General features: G+C 38.0%; 1 protein-coding gene across 4 annotated transcripts in view; it reads right to left on the bottom strand.

Moving 5' to 3' along the window:
• Positions 1–797: 797 nt before the first annotated feature.
• The window catches only part of ARHGAP28 (Rho GTPase activating protein 28), a 209,536-nt gene continuing 193,510 nt past the window's right edge, over positions 798–16,823 (bottom strand). For all 4 annotated transcript variants that reach the window (XM_044243370.1, XM_044243372.1, XM_044243371.1 and 1 more), the window contains 4 exons: positions 16,538–16,594; positions 14,451–14,575; positions 4,687–4,751; positions 798–2,569 (listed from right to left, as the gene is read on the bottom strand). In XM_044243370.1, coding sequence (XP_044099305.1) covers positions 2,475–2,569; positions 4,687–4,751; positions 14,451–14,575; positions 16,538–16,594 — 342 coding nt within the window. In that variant the 3' untranslated portion in view covers positions 798–2,474. The remainder of the gene's footprint in view (positions 2,570–4,686; positions 4,752–14,450; positions 14,576–16,537; positions 16,595–16,823) is intronic.

Raw genomic sequence — 16,823 nt, 5'->3', positions numbered from 1 at the left:
ATTTAAAGCTATTAGGTTAGCTAAGTCTTTAACATCTGACACCACACAAAAGTAAGATATTCAGAAACAGTTGTCTCCTGTCATCTGTCACTTATTTAAAAGTAATGATAAGTGGAGTAAATCTTTGGAACTTATACACAGGTTTAACATGTTTTCAGACCAAACATGGGAAAATTCTCAAATAAAAAATTAGATCTGCAAATATTTGATTAAAAAAGTCTTCTACAATAGTATTTAACTATATGAAACTATAGGAAGCACGATGAGAAAAACCAGTCCCTGTTTTCATGTATAAACAGAAGTATGAGATAGCTAATTTGAAGAATTTCTTCTGTGTGTGGGTATAAATTACTGCCATATTATGCTCTGGAAGTCAGCAGCTGCATAAAATAAAATGTTTACTCCCATTGTTCTGAATTTCAAAAACAATAAAAACATTTTTTTCAGACTCTTGAAAATCATTATGTAAACTAACATGCCATCAATTAGCGAAACATTGAAAAGTGATGAAATGAAGGAATATATAAAAACCTACATGACACATATTTATCTTCTAATGGGTTTTCAGGCACAGGAAATAAAAATTCTCAAACAAATAAAATGAATGGATATTTGAGTTTTTTATAAAAATAAAAAAACCCCTAATGGCCAGAAACATAATTATCTACATGTTGAATATAAATAATGTTTTTAGAGCTATCAAGGCATAATAATGCTGCATATAAAAGATTTCTTCTAGGGGTACCTAGGTGGCTCAGTTGGTTAAGCATCTGTCACTTGATTTTGTTTGGCTCAGGTCTTGATCTCAGGATCGTGAGTTCAAGCCCAGGGTTGGGCTCCACCCAGGGTGTGGAGCCAACTTAAAAAAAAAAAAAAAAAGATTTCTTCTATATGTGGGCTTAAATTATTATGTCATGTTTTAAGAATTGGTAAGTAGGAACATTGGTAAAAACACTTTTTTACCAAAGCATTGGTAAAATGTTTTCTGTATTTATGTTACTGTTTGAACTGCAAAAGAGAGTCATTTGGACATTAAATCTCATTAAAATTATTATAAATTCAATGAAATCTCAATCTGTGGATTCTAATCCAAAGCATGCTTGTAGGATAAATGAGATCTCTGTCCCCATTTCTAGCTAACCTTAGACCTATATCTGTAGTCTTAAGATGAAAGGCAGAGCTGTCTGACCCTTCAGCACATTGTGGATTTGCTCTCCATTAGATTGTGGAGAACTGTGTGTTCTCACTGATTGTAGGTCTAAAAAATGGCTCTGCAGGATCTTCATAGTAAGACAGTTTCCAGCTTACCAAATATGCATCTGACTTTAAAGTCTGAGGCTAATCCACAGTGCTTGGCCAATCTATGAATGATGAACAGAAACAATTTGCTTTTACAGCATATAAAACCTGGATATAAGAGTATTTTTCAGTACTTTTAGAAGAAGAGCAGTTGGATGAAGACAATTCTCTATTTTTAAACTGGGGCTACAGAAGTGACAATCTACAGTTGTAAAATATTAAAAAAATGATATGTTTGATCAGGAAAGGAAATCTGTGCCTGGCACAGAGAAAGCTTTTCATTGAGCACCATAATCATGATGAAAAGATAGAGGTCTGTGACTGGTAACTACACAGAGGTTATGAAAGCATAAGAACACCCTCTGTCAAATTAACCTTTGCTATGGGAACCTGTGCTCATAAGAGAACAAGCTTTAAAAATATAAATTTTCAAGAACCCACAATAGAGAAATGTTTACTTGCACCAGAACGCGGATAGTCATAATACAGTACAACATACGTAACAATACAGTGTTCTTTCAACAGAAGTTCGTCCTCCTCCAATTTGGGAGCAAGTCAGGGCATCGATATTGGATGCCTAACTTTAGAAACTGATTCCCTTTGAAAAGCAAATCTGAATTATTTTGCAGAGCAGAAATTATTGATACTTCTGGCATTCTTGTTCAAAAAGGTCAACATACATATAACGTAAGTAAAACAAAGACTCTTCCATGTCTGTGGTGGAAATTATTGATACTTCTGGCATTCTTGTTCAAAAAGGTCAACATATATATAACGTAAGTAAAACAAAGACTCTTCAATGTCTGTGTAGCATCTGCTACATAAAGAAGTATTTTTTATCTCTAGGTATAAGACGAAGTTCATTTCTGTTGTGAAGTCAAAGTACTAGAAATGATTACAGAGTTCCATATACTAGCTTGGCCTTTCCTCTGGAACAATCACAGTGTCTTTCCTTCACCATTATTAAGGAACCATAGGAGAAAGCCTCAGCTCAGTCAACCAGCTCCTCCTCCTCCACAGTTCATGTTGACAATGCTGGGAGATGCCACTTGGGCTGAGAAACACCAAGAGGGTTATTGAAACAAACATGCCAAAAACAGTCTTGTTATTTTCCCTACCAAATGTAGAATCTTCTTGGCATATAATACATGATAGGTGCCATCTTGGGGGTTATTTCAAAAACTTGGTTGGGGTTTAATCACCCACTCTGCTTGAGGATTTACATGATATATATCCAATATATAAGCATCTGGATCCAAGCAATGCTGCCCTAAAGGAAAGAGAAAATCAGAGAATGTTTTCGAGAGTGCACACTTCTATGTGTGCATGTGCGTGTGTATGTTGGGAAGGTTCAAATAAGGCCAAGACAGCTCTCTCAGCCAAAGGTTAAGTAGATACATGTTCAAGGTTCTTTAGCAAAACCAGTCTGCCTGCCTGCCTTATTCCTTCCCTTCTTTGTTTCTTTCTGACTGTGAAATGCTTCAAATAAACCCCATGCAAAATTGTGGGAAAAAACAGATGTACCAGCTATAGGCAAATTGTTCCCTAGACTCAGCACATAAATTAGGAAAATACGGCAAGAACCTGTCTAAGGTATAAACTGGTCATTTATATAATAATACATGTCTTCTAATGGTTTTACAGACAGTAACTTGACCAGGGCTAGAAAAGATTAAAATCATGTTCACTTCAGGAATGGTCATTTTGTTTCTTTACTACAGGTGCAATTCCCACAGACAGGAAATCTAGAAATGATAACAACAAAAAGATCATTCCACGAAGCAAATACATTCGAAAATTTTTATGTACAGTGTGTTTGAAATGTATATCAAAGTCTCAAATGAAACCACCAATATCTGACTCCTTGCTTGATTCATTTATCAAATATTTCTTGGAAATTATTATATTCCAGGCACTATTCCAGGGGCTAGGGCTACAGAGAGGCTTCAGATAGTGAAAAATATTTGCCCTGAGGGCAAATAAAGACAACCAGCAAATAAGCAAGTATAATATAAAGTAAGTCTTGTGGTGATAAGAACATGAGAGAACAACAAAGCTGGGAAGGCACACCTAGAGAAGGTGAGATCCTGGAAGGTCTCTTTGAGAAGGTGACACAGTGGCAAACACCTGTGAGAGGTGAGGGAGTGAGAAATGAACACTCAAAAGGAGAGCATTCTGGGAAAAAGAGTAAATGCAAAGGCTCCAAGGCAAAATGTGCCTGGTGAATGGATCTGCAAAGCTGGTGCTGAGAGGAAGTCTGTGTGTAACTTGAGAGGCAACTGCCCGCAGGTGCATTTAAAGCAATGAGAAGGACTGAACTCGCCAAGGAAGTTAGGTGTAGGTAAAAGAGTTCCGAGGCCTGACCCCACAGTTTTCCACATTGAAGGTTGAGAGGATGAGAAGTAGCAGGCAAAAGAGACTCAGGAGCTGCCAGTGAAGTGGGACAAAACCCAGAAGCTTAGGTTGTCCTTGAACCAGGTGAAGAACGTGTGTTTTCAAAGAAGGGAAAGATCAACTCCGGCAGTTATCAAGACAGAACGAATGACTGGATTTCACAACGTAAGAGTTCTCTGGTGGCCTCAACAAGAGCAATTTTGGTGAAGTGTTGCGGGGTAATGCTTGACTGGAGTGGTTTCGAGAGAGAACAAGAGGAAGAAATTGGAGAACAGAAAATGGATTCAAGGAGTTCTTGCTGTAAAGCAGAACACTGGAATGGAAGTAGGTTTGAGAGATAGTTTTGTGAAGATGAATATTACAAAAAATGTTTATGTAGTTGGAAATGATGCAGTTGGGAGGGAAAAGCTGATGGTGCTGGGGAGAATGGGGGCTGAAGCAAGGCCCTGAGTGGCAGGCGGGAGCACAAAGTGAGGCACACGTGGAGGTGCTGGCCATTAGTGGGAGCTGGTGTGGTTCATCCAGACTGTGCAGAGGGCAAGCAGAAGACCTGAACAAAGGGGAAGGCAGACACAGATGCAAGCAGAGGCAATTTCTGTTGGATTCCTTTTTGTTCCCCCTCAGGGAAATAGGAAGAATTAACCTGGGCTGAGGATGAAACCAGGGAAGTTAAAGAAGAAAGGTGTCACAGTGGCAACGTTCCATGATATTCTCTGTTTTGCAGGGATCTCCAGGAAGTGACTTTCCAACTCTGAGGCACACTTAAAAGACTCCAAAGTCTGCTCCGTATCAATTAAAATATCCACATTTAAATTTTGAAAATATTTTAGAAAATTTATACAACTGTTCTCATATGAAATTAAAAATTCAGAAACTTACTGATGTTGAATTTATATTTAAGAAACTTATAAAATATGATTTACAATAATAGCATCATATTTCTTTTAGAGTAATCAGAAAATTTCAGAGTAAAAACCGTTAGAGAATGCTTACCTATATTTCCTCCAATTTCATATAACCGTTGGTTATGAATCTTAAAGCATTCTGATGAACCATGACTGAAAAAAAAAAAAAAGCAATGTAATTTAACTTTCTTCCATGATTTGAGGTAAATTTGTGCTTTAAATATCATGGCAACAATTCCTTCTGCCTTGAATAAAATACACTCACAAATCATTATTATAATCAAAGTTATGATAAATAATTCTATTTGTTTGACATGGCCAAGCATCCAAGGCACAGGGAGGGTGGGACGATTCTAAAACAAGATGGACACTGCTGTGCCCTACAGCAACCTGGAGCCCATTCTACCCACAACTGTCAGCTTCATTTAAGAGAGGACTGTTACAGACACAGCAAGGCTGGTGAAGGAGCATCTGCATGTTTAATACTGCCTTGTCATTGGTCACATTACTCTCAGTTCAAAAGAAGTCAGGTTTCATTTCTCTTCTTGCCAAAAATTGAATGGGATTCTCTCCTCTGTCTGTGCCATGTTTCTAAACTTGCCTAAAGCTTTTCAAACTGCTTAATGTTGACTTCATTGCATATTTTTGCTCTATAGTGAAAGCAAGTCAGAGATAATAATTGTCCAATTTAATTTCTCCACCCCAGACTAAAATGCTGCAGTAGAAGAGTTGGCTAATCTTCATCCTACCTGAGCAATGACTTTCAGTTTTGTTACTTTCAAAAAGATTGACCTCAGCTCTTTGTGAGGAGGAAAGATGTGTGACCTATTTTCTTTAATTAAACATTTTTATTTGAGATCATTGTAGATTTGCTCATAGTTTTAAGAAACTCCACAGATAGATCCTATGTACCCTTTACTCAGTTTTCCCCAGTAGTAAAATCTTGCAAAGCTCTAGTGTATTACCACAACCAGAATGTCAACATTGATTCAGTCAAGATGCAGAACATTTCTGTCGCCACCAGACCCCTCTTGTTTCACTATTATAAGCCACTCACCTCCCTCTTCATCCTCATTTCCTACCCTCATCCCTTATCTCTGGTAACCTCCATTCTCTTCCACATTTTCTAGAAGTTTGTTACTTCAAAAATGTTAAATAAGTGGACACATAGAGTTTAGAACATTTTGTATTGGCTTTTTTTCTTTTTCCCAATCACCATAAATTGGTGGAGATTCATCCAAGGTGTGGCATTTTATTTGCTCAATAGCACACAATGGCATGGATGTGCTAGTTTGTTATTTACCTGTTGAATAAAGTTTGGGTTTCTTTTTCAGACTTTACTATTATAAATGAAGTTGCTATAAGCATTTGCATACAGGTTTTTGTGTGAATATTATCTTCATTTCTTTGGGATATATGTCCATGGGGCACCTATCTGGTTCAATCCATAGAGCATGTGACTTTTTTTTTTTTTAATAATATTTATTCAGTTAAGAGAGAGAGAGACAGAGAAGGCACAAGCAGGGGGAGAGGCAGAGGGAGAAGCAGGCTTCCCACTGAGCTGGGAGCCCGATGCAGGACTCGATCCCAGGACCCTGGGATTGTGACCTGAGCCGAAGGCAGACGCTTAACCATCTGAGCCACCCAGGCGCCCCAAGCATGTGACTTTTGAGGTTTGTTTTTGATCTTTTGAGTTGTGAATTCAAGCCCCACATTGGCTGCAGGCATTACTTGGAAAAAAAAATACCTAAGAGTGTGAATACTGGGTCACATGGCTGTGGCATATTTAGTTTTATGAGAAACTGCCAAACAGTTTTACAGAATAACTACAGCCACCACCAATGTATGAGTGATCCAAAGATCTCTGTATCTTTGCCAGTATTTGGTGTGCTCACTATTATTTATTTTAGCCATTCTGAGATGCTTAATGATATCATTGAGGCTTTGCATTTCCCTAATCGTTAAAGATCTTGAACATCTTTTCATGCGCAAATGTGTATCAGTATATACTCTTCAGTGATATACATTTTTTTTTATTTATTTTTTAAGATTTTGTTTATTTATTTGACAGAGAGAAAGAGGGCGTGCACAGTAGTGAGGGTGGCAGGCAGAGGGAGAGAGAGAAGCAGGCTCCCTGCTGAGCAAGGAGACCAATGTGGGGCTCCATCCCAGGACCCTGGGATCATGACCTGAGCCGAAGGCAGACAACTAACTAACTGAGCCACCCAGGCACCCCTTGCTCATCTTATTATTATTATTTTTTAAAGATTTTATTTATTTATTTGATAGGCAGAGATCACAAGTAGGCAGAGAGGCAGGCAGAGAGAGAGAGGAGGAAGCAGGCTCCCCGCTGAGCAGAGAGCCCGATGTGGGACTCGATCCCAGAACCCTGGGATCATGACCTGAGCCGAAGGCAGAGGCTTTAACCCACTGAGCCACCCAGGTGCCCCCCCCCTTGCTCATCTTTAAATTAGGTTGTTTCTTTCTTACTTTTGAGTATTGAGTTTTCCTTTTATATTCTAGATACTAGTCATTTACTGGAAGTGAAGTTTGTTAAGTATCTTTGTCTTTTCACCCTTTTCATTGAATCTTTCAGTATGTTTTCAATCTTGATGATGTCCAATTTATCAATTTTTACCTCTTATGGATCATGCTGGTTTTTTGGTTAAGATTTATTTATTTATTTTTGAGAGAGAAAGCATGGAGGAAGGGGCAGAGGGAAAGAATCTTAAGCAGAGTCCCGGCTGAGCATGGAGACCAGCATAGAGCTTGATCTCAGGACACCAAGATCATGACCTGAGCTGAAATTAAGAGTTGCTCACTCAACTGACTGAACCACCCAGACACGCCTGGATCATGCTTTTGATGTCAACTTTGAGAACTCTTTACAAGCCTGACAACACAGAGGTTTTCTCCTTTGCTGTTTTCTAAAAGTTTTATAGTTTTACATTTTACATTTAAGTCTGTGATCCGTTGTGGGTTTTTTGTTTTTTGTCTATAGATGTTCAACTACTAGAGCACCATTTATCATTTGTTAAAAAGGCTACCTTTCATCCACTGAATTGCTTTTGTACTTCTCGCCTGGGTGGCTCAGTTCATTAGCTCTCCAATTCTTGGTTTTGGCTCAAGTCATGATCTCAGGGTTGTGAGATCGAGCCCTGCGTCTGTCTCCATGATCAGAAGGGAGTCTGCTTGGGTTTCTTTCCCTCTCCCTCTGCCCCTCCCCTCCATTCTCTCTAAAATAAATAAAATAAATCTTTAAAATTTTCAGTTATTAGAACAGTCAAATTCATAGAGACAGAAAGTAGAAGAGCAGTTACCAGTGGCTGGGGGAGGGCGGAATGAGGAGTTACTGTTTACTGGGGACAGAGTCTGAGTATGCAATGATAACATCTTTCTGGAGATGGAAGGTGGTAATGATTATATAATAATGTGAATGTACTTAATACCAGTGAGCTGTAAATTTAAAATGAACTTTGTTATGGGCAGTTTTTTCCTCTCCTACAATCAATCTATCTTTCCTTCTTTTTTCTTTCTTTCACTCTCTCTCTTTCTCCCTTCCTCCCTCCCTTTTTTTTTCCTTTCTTTTCTTCCTCCCTCCCTCCCTTTCTTTCTTCTTTCTCCTTCTCCCTTCTTTCCTCCTTTTCCTTTTCTCCTTCCTCCCTTCCCTTCCTTCCTTTTCTTTTCTGTTTTTGTCTTTTGCAGTGGCTTAATCTTCTAACTAATAGTATTTGAACAAAAGTAGTGTTCTTGATCTAGTGTTAATCTTTCATCATTAAGTATCATATTCGCTGTAGAGTTTTGTAGATAGTCTTTATCAAGTTGAGGAAGTTCTTCCCTTTTCCTAGTTAACTGAGGGTTTTTATCATGAATGGGTATTGGATTTTGTCAAATGTTTCTTCTGTATCATTTAACATGATCATATGCTTTTTCTCCAATCCAATGGTGGATTCTATATTAATTTCTAAATATTGAGCCAAACTTGCATACCTGAAATGAATCCCACTTGGTCACTGTAATTCCTTTAATATATGCTGGATTAGCTTTGCTGATGTTTTGTTGAGGACTTTCATCTCTAAGTTCATGAGAGATATTAGTCTTCAGTGTTTGTTTATTGTCTTTGGTGTCTGGTCAATACTAATTTCATAAAATGAGTTAGGTAGTGTCCATTCCTCTTCTACTTTCTGGTAAAAGAATGTGGTAAATTGGTGTTCATTTTTTAAACATTTGCTAGAATTCTCCAGTGAAACCATCTGGACTTGACGATTTCTTTTTTGGAAAACTTTTAAAGATTCAATTTCTTTAAAGGCTACAAAACTATGTCATCTTTGTTGTCTTTTGGTAACTTGTGGTTTTTGAGGATCTGGTCCATTTCTTCTAAATTTGTGATTTTTGAGTATATAGTCTACTCACAATATTTCATTATCCTTTTAAGAAGGGGAGAAAATACAGAGAAACACAAAGAGGATGTGAAGATGGAGAGACTGAAGTGATAAGTCTATAAACCATAGAATGCCAAGTAGTTGTCAACTACTAGAAGATAGGAGAGAGGGATGGGAGAGCTTCTCCCTCCCAGCTTCCAGAAGGAACCAACTCTGCTGACACATTTCTTTCAGATTTCTGGCCTCCTGAACTGAAAGAATACATTTCTGTTGCTTTAAACCACCTAGTTTGAGGTAATTTGTTATGGAAATACTGGGAAACTAATGTATAGTCATATCTCATCAGGCTCCTCTGTTTCTCACACTTGCCTTGTTTTTTGAGGTCTTTGAGGAGGACTCATCAGGTATTTTGCAGAATGTTTCCAAACTGGGATTTGTCTGATGTTTTTCTTGCAGTTGTCAGGAGTTATGTGTTCTTGGGAAGAAAGCAACAGAAGGGCCATTTTCATCATTTTTTTTTTTTTTAAAATCAGGGCTACATACTATCAGTGTGATTTTATCATTGTTGATGTTAACCTTAGTCACCTGCTGAGGTCAGATTTAGTAACTATGAAGTTATTCTTTTTCTCCCTTTACATACTACAGTCTTTGGAGAGAAGTCACTATGCAGGCAATAAAGAATGCTGAGCCTCAACCCTTTTAAAATATAATTGTCTTGGGCACCTGGGTGGCTCAGTAGGTTGAGTGTCCAACTCCTGATTTCAGCTCACATCGTGTTCTTGGGGTCTTGGGATGAAGCCCTGCTTCTTGCTCCTCACTAAGCGGGGAGTCTGCTTAAGATTCTCGCTCTCCCTCTCCTTCTGTCCCTACCCTCTCCCCTGCCCTCGCTTTCATATATAAATAAAACTTTTAAAATAAATAAATAAGTGAAGTCCTAAATCTGTCCTCAACATACACTGAGCACCATATCCAGTGGTGCAATTTTTGCTTCAACCATCAAATATGATTTAAGAAATGCATAAGGAGTAGGATAATCTATTACAGTTACTATTTTTTACCCATTCTGATGTTCTCCTTTCCTTCCTGATGTTTCAAGTCTTTGTTATCATTTTATTTCTATTTAGAGAACTTCCTTTATCCACTTTTTATCGGTAAATTTGCTAGCAACAAAATCCTTTAGTTTTGCCTCACCCAAGAATGTCTTTGTTTCCCCTTCATTCTGAAAGATATTTTTTGGAGGACATAGAATTCAAGGTTGTCAGTTCCTTTCTTTCAGTAGTTGGAAAGATGCTATGCCATTTCCATCTGGCCTCCAGGGTTTCAAATGAAAAAGGAGAAATCTGTAGTAATTAGAATTGGTGTTCCCTATAAGAAAGGCATTGCTTCTCTCTGGATGATGTCAAGGTTTCTTTCTTTGTCTTTAATTTTTACAAGTTTGATTATGTTGTTTTGGAAAGGATTTCTTTGGTTTGTCCTGTTTGGGTTCACTTAGTTTCTTGAGTATATAGGTTTATACCTTTTGCTAATTTGGAAAGTTTTCAGTCATTATTTATTTACAAATACTTTCTTTAGTTCCTGTTTTCTCTACTTTTGGTACTGCAGTGATGCAAATGTTAGCTCTTTTGTTACCGTCCATGGATCCCCGAAGCTCTATTCACTTTTTTGGGTCTGTCCTCTTCCTGTTGTCCAGAATAAATAACGCTACCGATATTCCTCAAGTTTACGAATTATATTCTCTGTTATCTCCACTCTACTACTGAGCCCAACCAATGAATTTATTTCAGTTATTCTATCTTTCAGTTCCATAATTTTCATTTCATTCTTTTTTATAACTTCTATTTGTTTGCTGAGATTTTCTATTTTTCCATTTGGTTCAAGATAATTAATTGTTCAAGCAGGTAGGTGTGTGTGTGTGTGTGTGTGTGTGTACGTATGTGATGGCTACTATAAAATCCTTGTCAGATGGTTCTAACATCTGATTCAATTTAGCACTGGCATTTCTCATTGTCTTTTCTCATCCCTATTGTGATTTTCCTCGTTTTAGGTATAATGAGTGATTTTGTATCATACTGCAGATACTTTGGATATTATGAGACTATGGATCTTACTTAATCAACATTTTTTTTGGCAGGCATTCCTCCTGTTGAAGTTCAGCATAAGGTCTGGGTGGATGTGTATGTTCAGCTTTTTGCTGGGCCCCGCTGACACCTTTGTAGTGAATGTGGGGCACCAACTGGCACTGCTTTGCTGCCTCAGATTGGGGATGTAAGATCAGCTCCCTGCTGGCTCTGCTGCCACCAGGGAGAGGAAGCAGAGGTTTGACTCTTGTTGCTTTACTGCTGTTGGCTGAGAGTAAAACTCAGCTCTTTACTGGACTTCACTGAGGCTGGGGTGAAGCTGGTAGATAACTGTCTGCCGTGCACTGATTTGTTAGGTCTCACTGCTGCTGCGGGGAGGAGACTCAGCTAGAGGCAGGACCCTGCTGAGAATGTTGTGGTTGGGAACTGGATCACCACCTGATTCTGTTGGGTGGGGCATATAGATCAGTTGCCTGCTTGGTCCCACCAAAAACACAGGTATAGCGGTGTGCTTTTTCTGTTGGTGTTTGGTTGGAGTAGGGCAGGTATTGCCAAAATGGTTTTTTTGTGGTTAGGCTATCTTCTCACTAGTCCTTTGGCTGTAGGGACAGGGTCTTCTTGGAGCTCCTTTATTGTGCGTTCCTGTGCCAGGCTGAAGGTTCCTGCCTATATGTCTCCCTGCCTGGACATATGGGAGGCAACAAGGAAATCCAGGAATTCACCATCATGCTGTTTCACAGACCCAATGTCCTCAGGCAGTCAGCACTTGTCTGTCTACCTTTCAGAGAGTGTCCAACTTTCATTGTGTTATGTCTGAGGGTTTTTAGTTATAAGAGGAGATCTGGGAGGAATGGGACTTCTCTCCCCCTTTTTTACTTAAACAGAAGAAGTGGTTAGTCAGAAAATAAGCCTCTAGTGAAAAAGGCAAAAATGGGCCAGTTTACAACTAAACTAAAATTGGCCACAGTTCTAACTAGTGAAGAAAATGGACTGAACAACATCTTTTGAAGTTCATACAAAGGATTTGCATCTATCTATAGTCACGGATTCTAATCTATTTTTATTAGAACATTTTCATTCTACAAAAGGTCTACATCAGAATACAAAAGCAATTTTATCACGCATGTAACTAGCAATCATTTGGATGGTCGCATCCCCCCAGTGGCATTTCAAGTCTCTCCATGACTGCCTAGTGGTAACTACTTACAGTGTTCTAGCAACAGAAAGAAGTAAGTTTTCTGCACTCCTGTTGGCCTCTGTCTACTCTTTTCTTTTTTATGTATGCTTATATATACACATACATAGATATACATATGTATATGGAGGAGAAAGAGAACATACAAAGCATGCACACATCATAAGAATACTTGAAGAATTTTCACAAAGTGAACATACCGTGTAACCAACCCCCATAAAACTAAAAAACGAACTTCTCAGAAGCCACTGTCATGGGTTCTTATTTACTATTACCTTCACGCTCACAGAAAGCCTCTATCCTGGCTTCTAACACCATAGATTATTTTTATTGGTTACTCTTGTTTTTTAAAATTGAAATATTTTTGAGATAGTGGTAGGTTCATATGTAGTTGTAAGAAAAAATACAGAAAAATTCCTCATACTCTCTGCCCATGTCTCCCCAAATTGTAACATTTTATACAAATACAGTATAATGTCACAGTTAACATACTGACATTGATAAGATCCATCTATCCTATTCAAATTTCCCACTTGTACTCATTTCTGTGTGTGTATATTAAGTTCAACATAACATGTAGAGGTTCTTCGATCTACCACCAGAGTCAAGATACTGAGCAACTCCAACACTGTCAGATCCTGTGTTGCGCTTCTATGACCATATCCATCTCCCTTTCATGATGTCCTCTCCTCAGCTCCTAGCAACTACTAACATACCCCCCATTTCTAAAATTTTGTTACTTCAAAATGTTGTATGAATGGAGTCTTGTGCTATGTAAGCTTATGCAACTGGCTTTTTTCCCCTCCCCATCAACATGGGTACCCCTTCTTAACAGTACTGTAAAGCTTCTCTTTAGGAATTTCCATTAGTTTTGGGGCATCTGGGTGGCTCAGTTAATTTGTCCAACTCTTGATTTTACGTCAGGTCATGATCTTGTGAGATCAAGTCCCACACTGGGTTCTGCTCAGCACAGAGTCTGCTTAAGATTCTCTCCATCTGCCCTTCCCAACAACCCCTCCCCTCTTGCTCTCACTCTCTCTCTAACAACAACAAGAACAAGAACAAAAATAATATCCATCAGTTTTACTAGAGACCATCAAGCTGTACTTGTTCTCTACTGGATGGATTTAAACTAGTGTCTATCATGTTTCTCATCTTTTAAAACTCTCAGGGCAAATATTTATCCTTGAATAAGCATGCCTGAAGATTATATGATAGTTGTCTTGATCTTCAGGCACGGATATGAGGAAGTAGTGATGCAACATGGGGGCTTAAGTGGGTAGGAGAAGAATCCATGAAACAAGATGGGATAGGGAGGGAGACAAACCATAAGTGACTCTTAATCTCACGAAACAAACTGTGGGTTGCTGGGGGGAGGGGGGTTGGGAGAAGGGGGGTAGGGATATGGACATTGGGGAGGGTATGTGCTTTTGGGTAAATTGGAAGGGGTGGTGAACCATGAGAGACTATGGACTCTGAAAAACAATCTGAGGGGAGTGAAGTGGTGGAGGGGTGGGAGGTTGGGGTACCAGGTGGTGGGTATTATAGAGGGCACGGCTTGCATGGAGCACTGGGTGTGGTGAAAAAATAATGAATACTGTTTTTCTGAAAATAAATAAATTGGAAAAAAAAAAAAAAAGCATGCCTAAAGAAAAAATCCTGATTAATGTTACTTCAAGGTGACTTATGGGAGAAGCAAAAGGATTTTTTTTTTTTTTGGAAATAAAATTCTGATCCCAAGATTTATTAGTAGTTTATTTTAAGGAAAACAACGGCTATGATGTCCATTTAACTACATAAACTATCTGATCTAGGCTTGTTGAAGCTCAATGAAGCCTGAAATGTTATTCCAGGTATCTCTAAAACTAACTTATTATATTTTTTATTTTAATAAATGGTAAAACTCATGTAGTAAATGAAACTACCAAGATAGAACATGTCTGTTAAGACTCCCGTTTGTAGAACTTTCTTAAACAAACAAACAAAAAACAAAACAAAAACCCCACTTTTATTACCAACAATTCTATGGTCTACTTAATCTCTTTCTCTAATTTTGGTTTACTCTATTGGTAAAGTCCCCAAAGTAAACAGTTTCTAATTTTCCAAAAAGGTCAAGTTTGTAAAAGCCTTGGAAAGTTACTTAATCTGAAAAACGATCACCTTCCTTGTATAGAGACCTATATTCACTTATACTCACCTGTTCTCATATTGAAATTTTGCCAGTATGTCTTTGGCTTTGGTGTGACTAGTGAGCTGAATGGCCATGGACACCTTAGAGAGAAGCGGAGCATGGACCCTTATGACTCCTTCCGGCACGTCAGACTGCCAATGAGGAAAAATTCAGTACAATCTGTCAAACTAGGATGAAATCACTTTAATGATTGCACTTAAGAGATATGAAAATCAGTGGCAATGCAAATTAGGAAAACACGTGAGTGTGACCAGTATTTAACCAGAATGAAACACTGCTTTCTTTTCAACAGGAGATTCACTAAACTTAACCTGGGATTTTACTTTTGTTAAATGCTTAAGGCCTTGCTATATTGCCTTAAAATGAGAGAAGTAACACTAGGTTATGAAAAAAAATCTTGTGTTTCTATCAGTTTATTTCCTTGAACTGTGCCCCAAATAAACTTACTTTCAGCAGAATTCTGTATTTCAGTATATTTTAAGATCAAGATCTGAAAAATTTGAGAATCAATTAGAAAATACAGCTTTTTAAATATCCTTTATCTTTAGTTAGTAATAATGATTGGGGGGTCCAAGTTGAATTCCAAATGAGTACTTAAAACTTGATCCCTTGGGATGCCTGGGTGGCTCAGTTGGTTAAGCAGCGGCCTTCCGCTCAGGTCATGATCCCAGCATCCTGGGATCAAGTCCCACATTGGGCTCCTTGCTCAGCAGGGAGCCTGCTTCTCCCTCTGCCTCTGTCTGCCAGTGCTCTCTCTCTCTCTCTGACAAACAAATAAATAAAATCTTAAAAAAAAAAAAAAAGTGACCCCTCAAAGTATGTGATAACACTCTGAAGAGCAGCATATGGACTCCTGAGTATCTGTTTTCATGTGACAAGACTGGCCTGCAGACCTAACTTGGAGCTCTTATTAAATGACATAATCAAAGAATGGTATGGTCTAATTAACAGCAATTTCTGTTTTGTCAGGATTGAGTGGAAAATTCCTTTTGTTTCCGAATTTTGAATATTTTAGAAATTAATTATCTACCTAGATATGAATAGAAATAAATTTCTATCTGGGGATCTTGCTAACTCCTCAGGTAATCATTTTAAATTGGAACATTCTCAAAGGATGGCATGGTTGATATAGAAGGTTCAAGCTGAATTGACTTAATATGTACTCTAAAAGGATATGTTAATGGGTTGAACTGTGTCCCCCCAAAAGATATATTGAAGTCCTAACCCCCAGTAGCTGAGACTATAACCGTATTTGGAAATATGATCTTTGCAACTATAATTAGCTCAGAAAAGATCATAATGGAGTAGGGTGGATATATATCCAATATGGCTATTGTTCTTATAAAAGGAGAAGAGACACAAACACACACACAGTGTGTAAAGATGGAGGCAGAGATTAAAGTGATGTGTCTACAAGCTAAGGAATATCAAGAATTGGTGGCATCACCGAAAACTAGGAATGATCATCAAGAAAAGATCCTTCTCTCACAGCCTTCGGAAGGAACGAACTAAGCAGACACCTTGATTTTAGACTTTTAGCTGCAGAACTGTGAGAGAATAAATTTCTAATATTTAAAGCTACCTATTTTACAGTAGGAAACTAATAGAACATATTTTAAAATAGGGTCAGTTATTATTGTGCTTTTATACTATCATCAGTGAGAACCAGGAGAACATGCCAGGGAATGGATGTTGAGGGTGCAGGGTGTCAGGTTATTGGAACCAAGACTAAACTCCTAAAACATTGTTTTGGTTATTGCAGTCCTTCCTCTTCCAGCACCCTCCACCTCACCCCAGAAACCTCTGTAAGATAAATTCCACTTTCCTGACATTACTGAACCTGAGATCATAATAATCACTTTTTCCCTATAAATTCCTACACTATTCATACTTAGGTACAGGATACCTAACCATACATTTTGAGTCATCAGTTAGTTTACTCTCTCCCTATACTATTTCTTTATGTGCCACATGAAATGTCAAGTTTGAAGGATAGATCATGACCAAAATTATACACAGGTAGGATAGACATGGCCAGAGAATACCATGTAGGGACTTAATAAGAGAGGAAAGGAAATTATTTGTTTTCTTACCATTCTTCTCGAAGAGGGTGATTTTTGTAGTACCTTTGAAGTCTTGGGACTTATAACCTAAATAAAACACATAGTCCTCAGGATTAATGTAGGCAAAACAAATACATGCTGCTATTAGAAGAGTTAACTGTTAAAATCTTTATGGAAAACATTTTGGAAATATTTATCAAAGTATAAAATAAGCCAACAATACTACATCTGTAAGTTTATCCTACAAATATACTTTACTAGTGAGAAATAATGTATATACAAGTTTGTTCACTGTGCATAAATCTTACTAGCAAAA

This window comes from Neovison vison, chromosome 3 (assembly GCF_020171115.1).
Source record: "Neovison vison isolate M4711 chromosome 3, ASM_NN_V1, whole genome shotgun sequence".
Classification (NCBI taxonomy): Eukaryota; Metazoa; Chordata; class Mammalia; order Carnivora; family Mustelidae; genus Neogale; species Neogale vison.
This window is presented reverse-complemented; position numbering and strand designations above follow the sequence as displayed.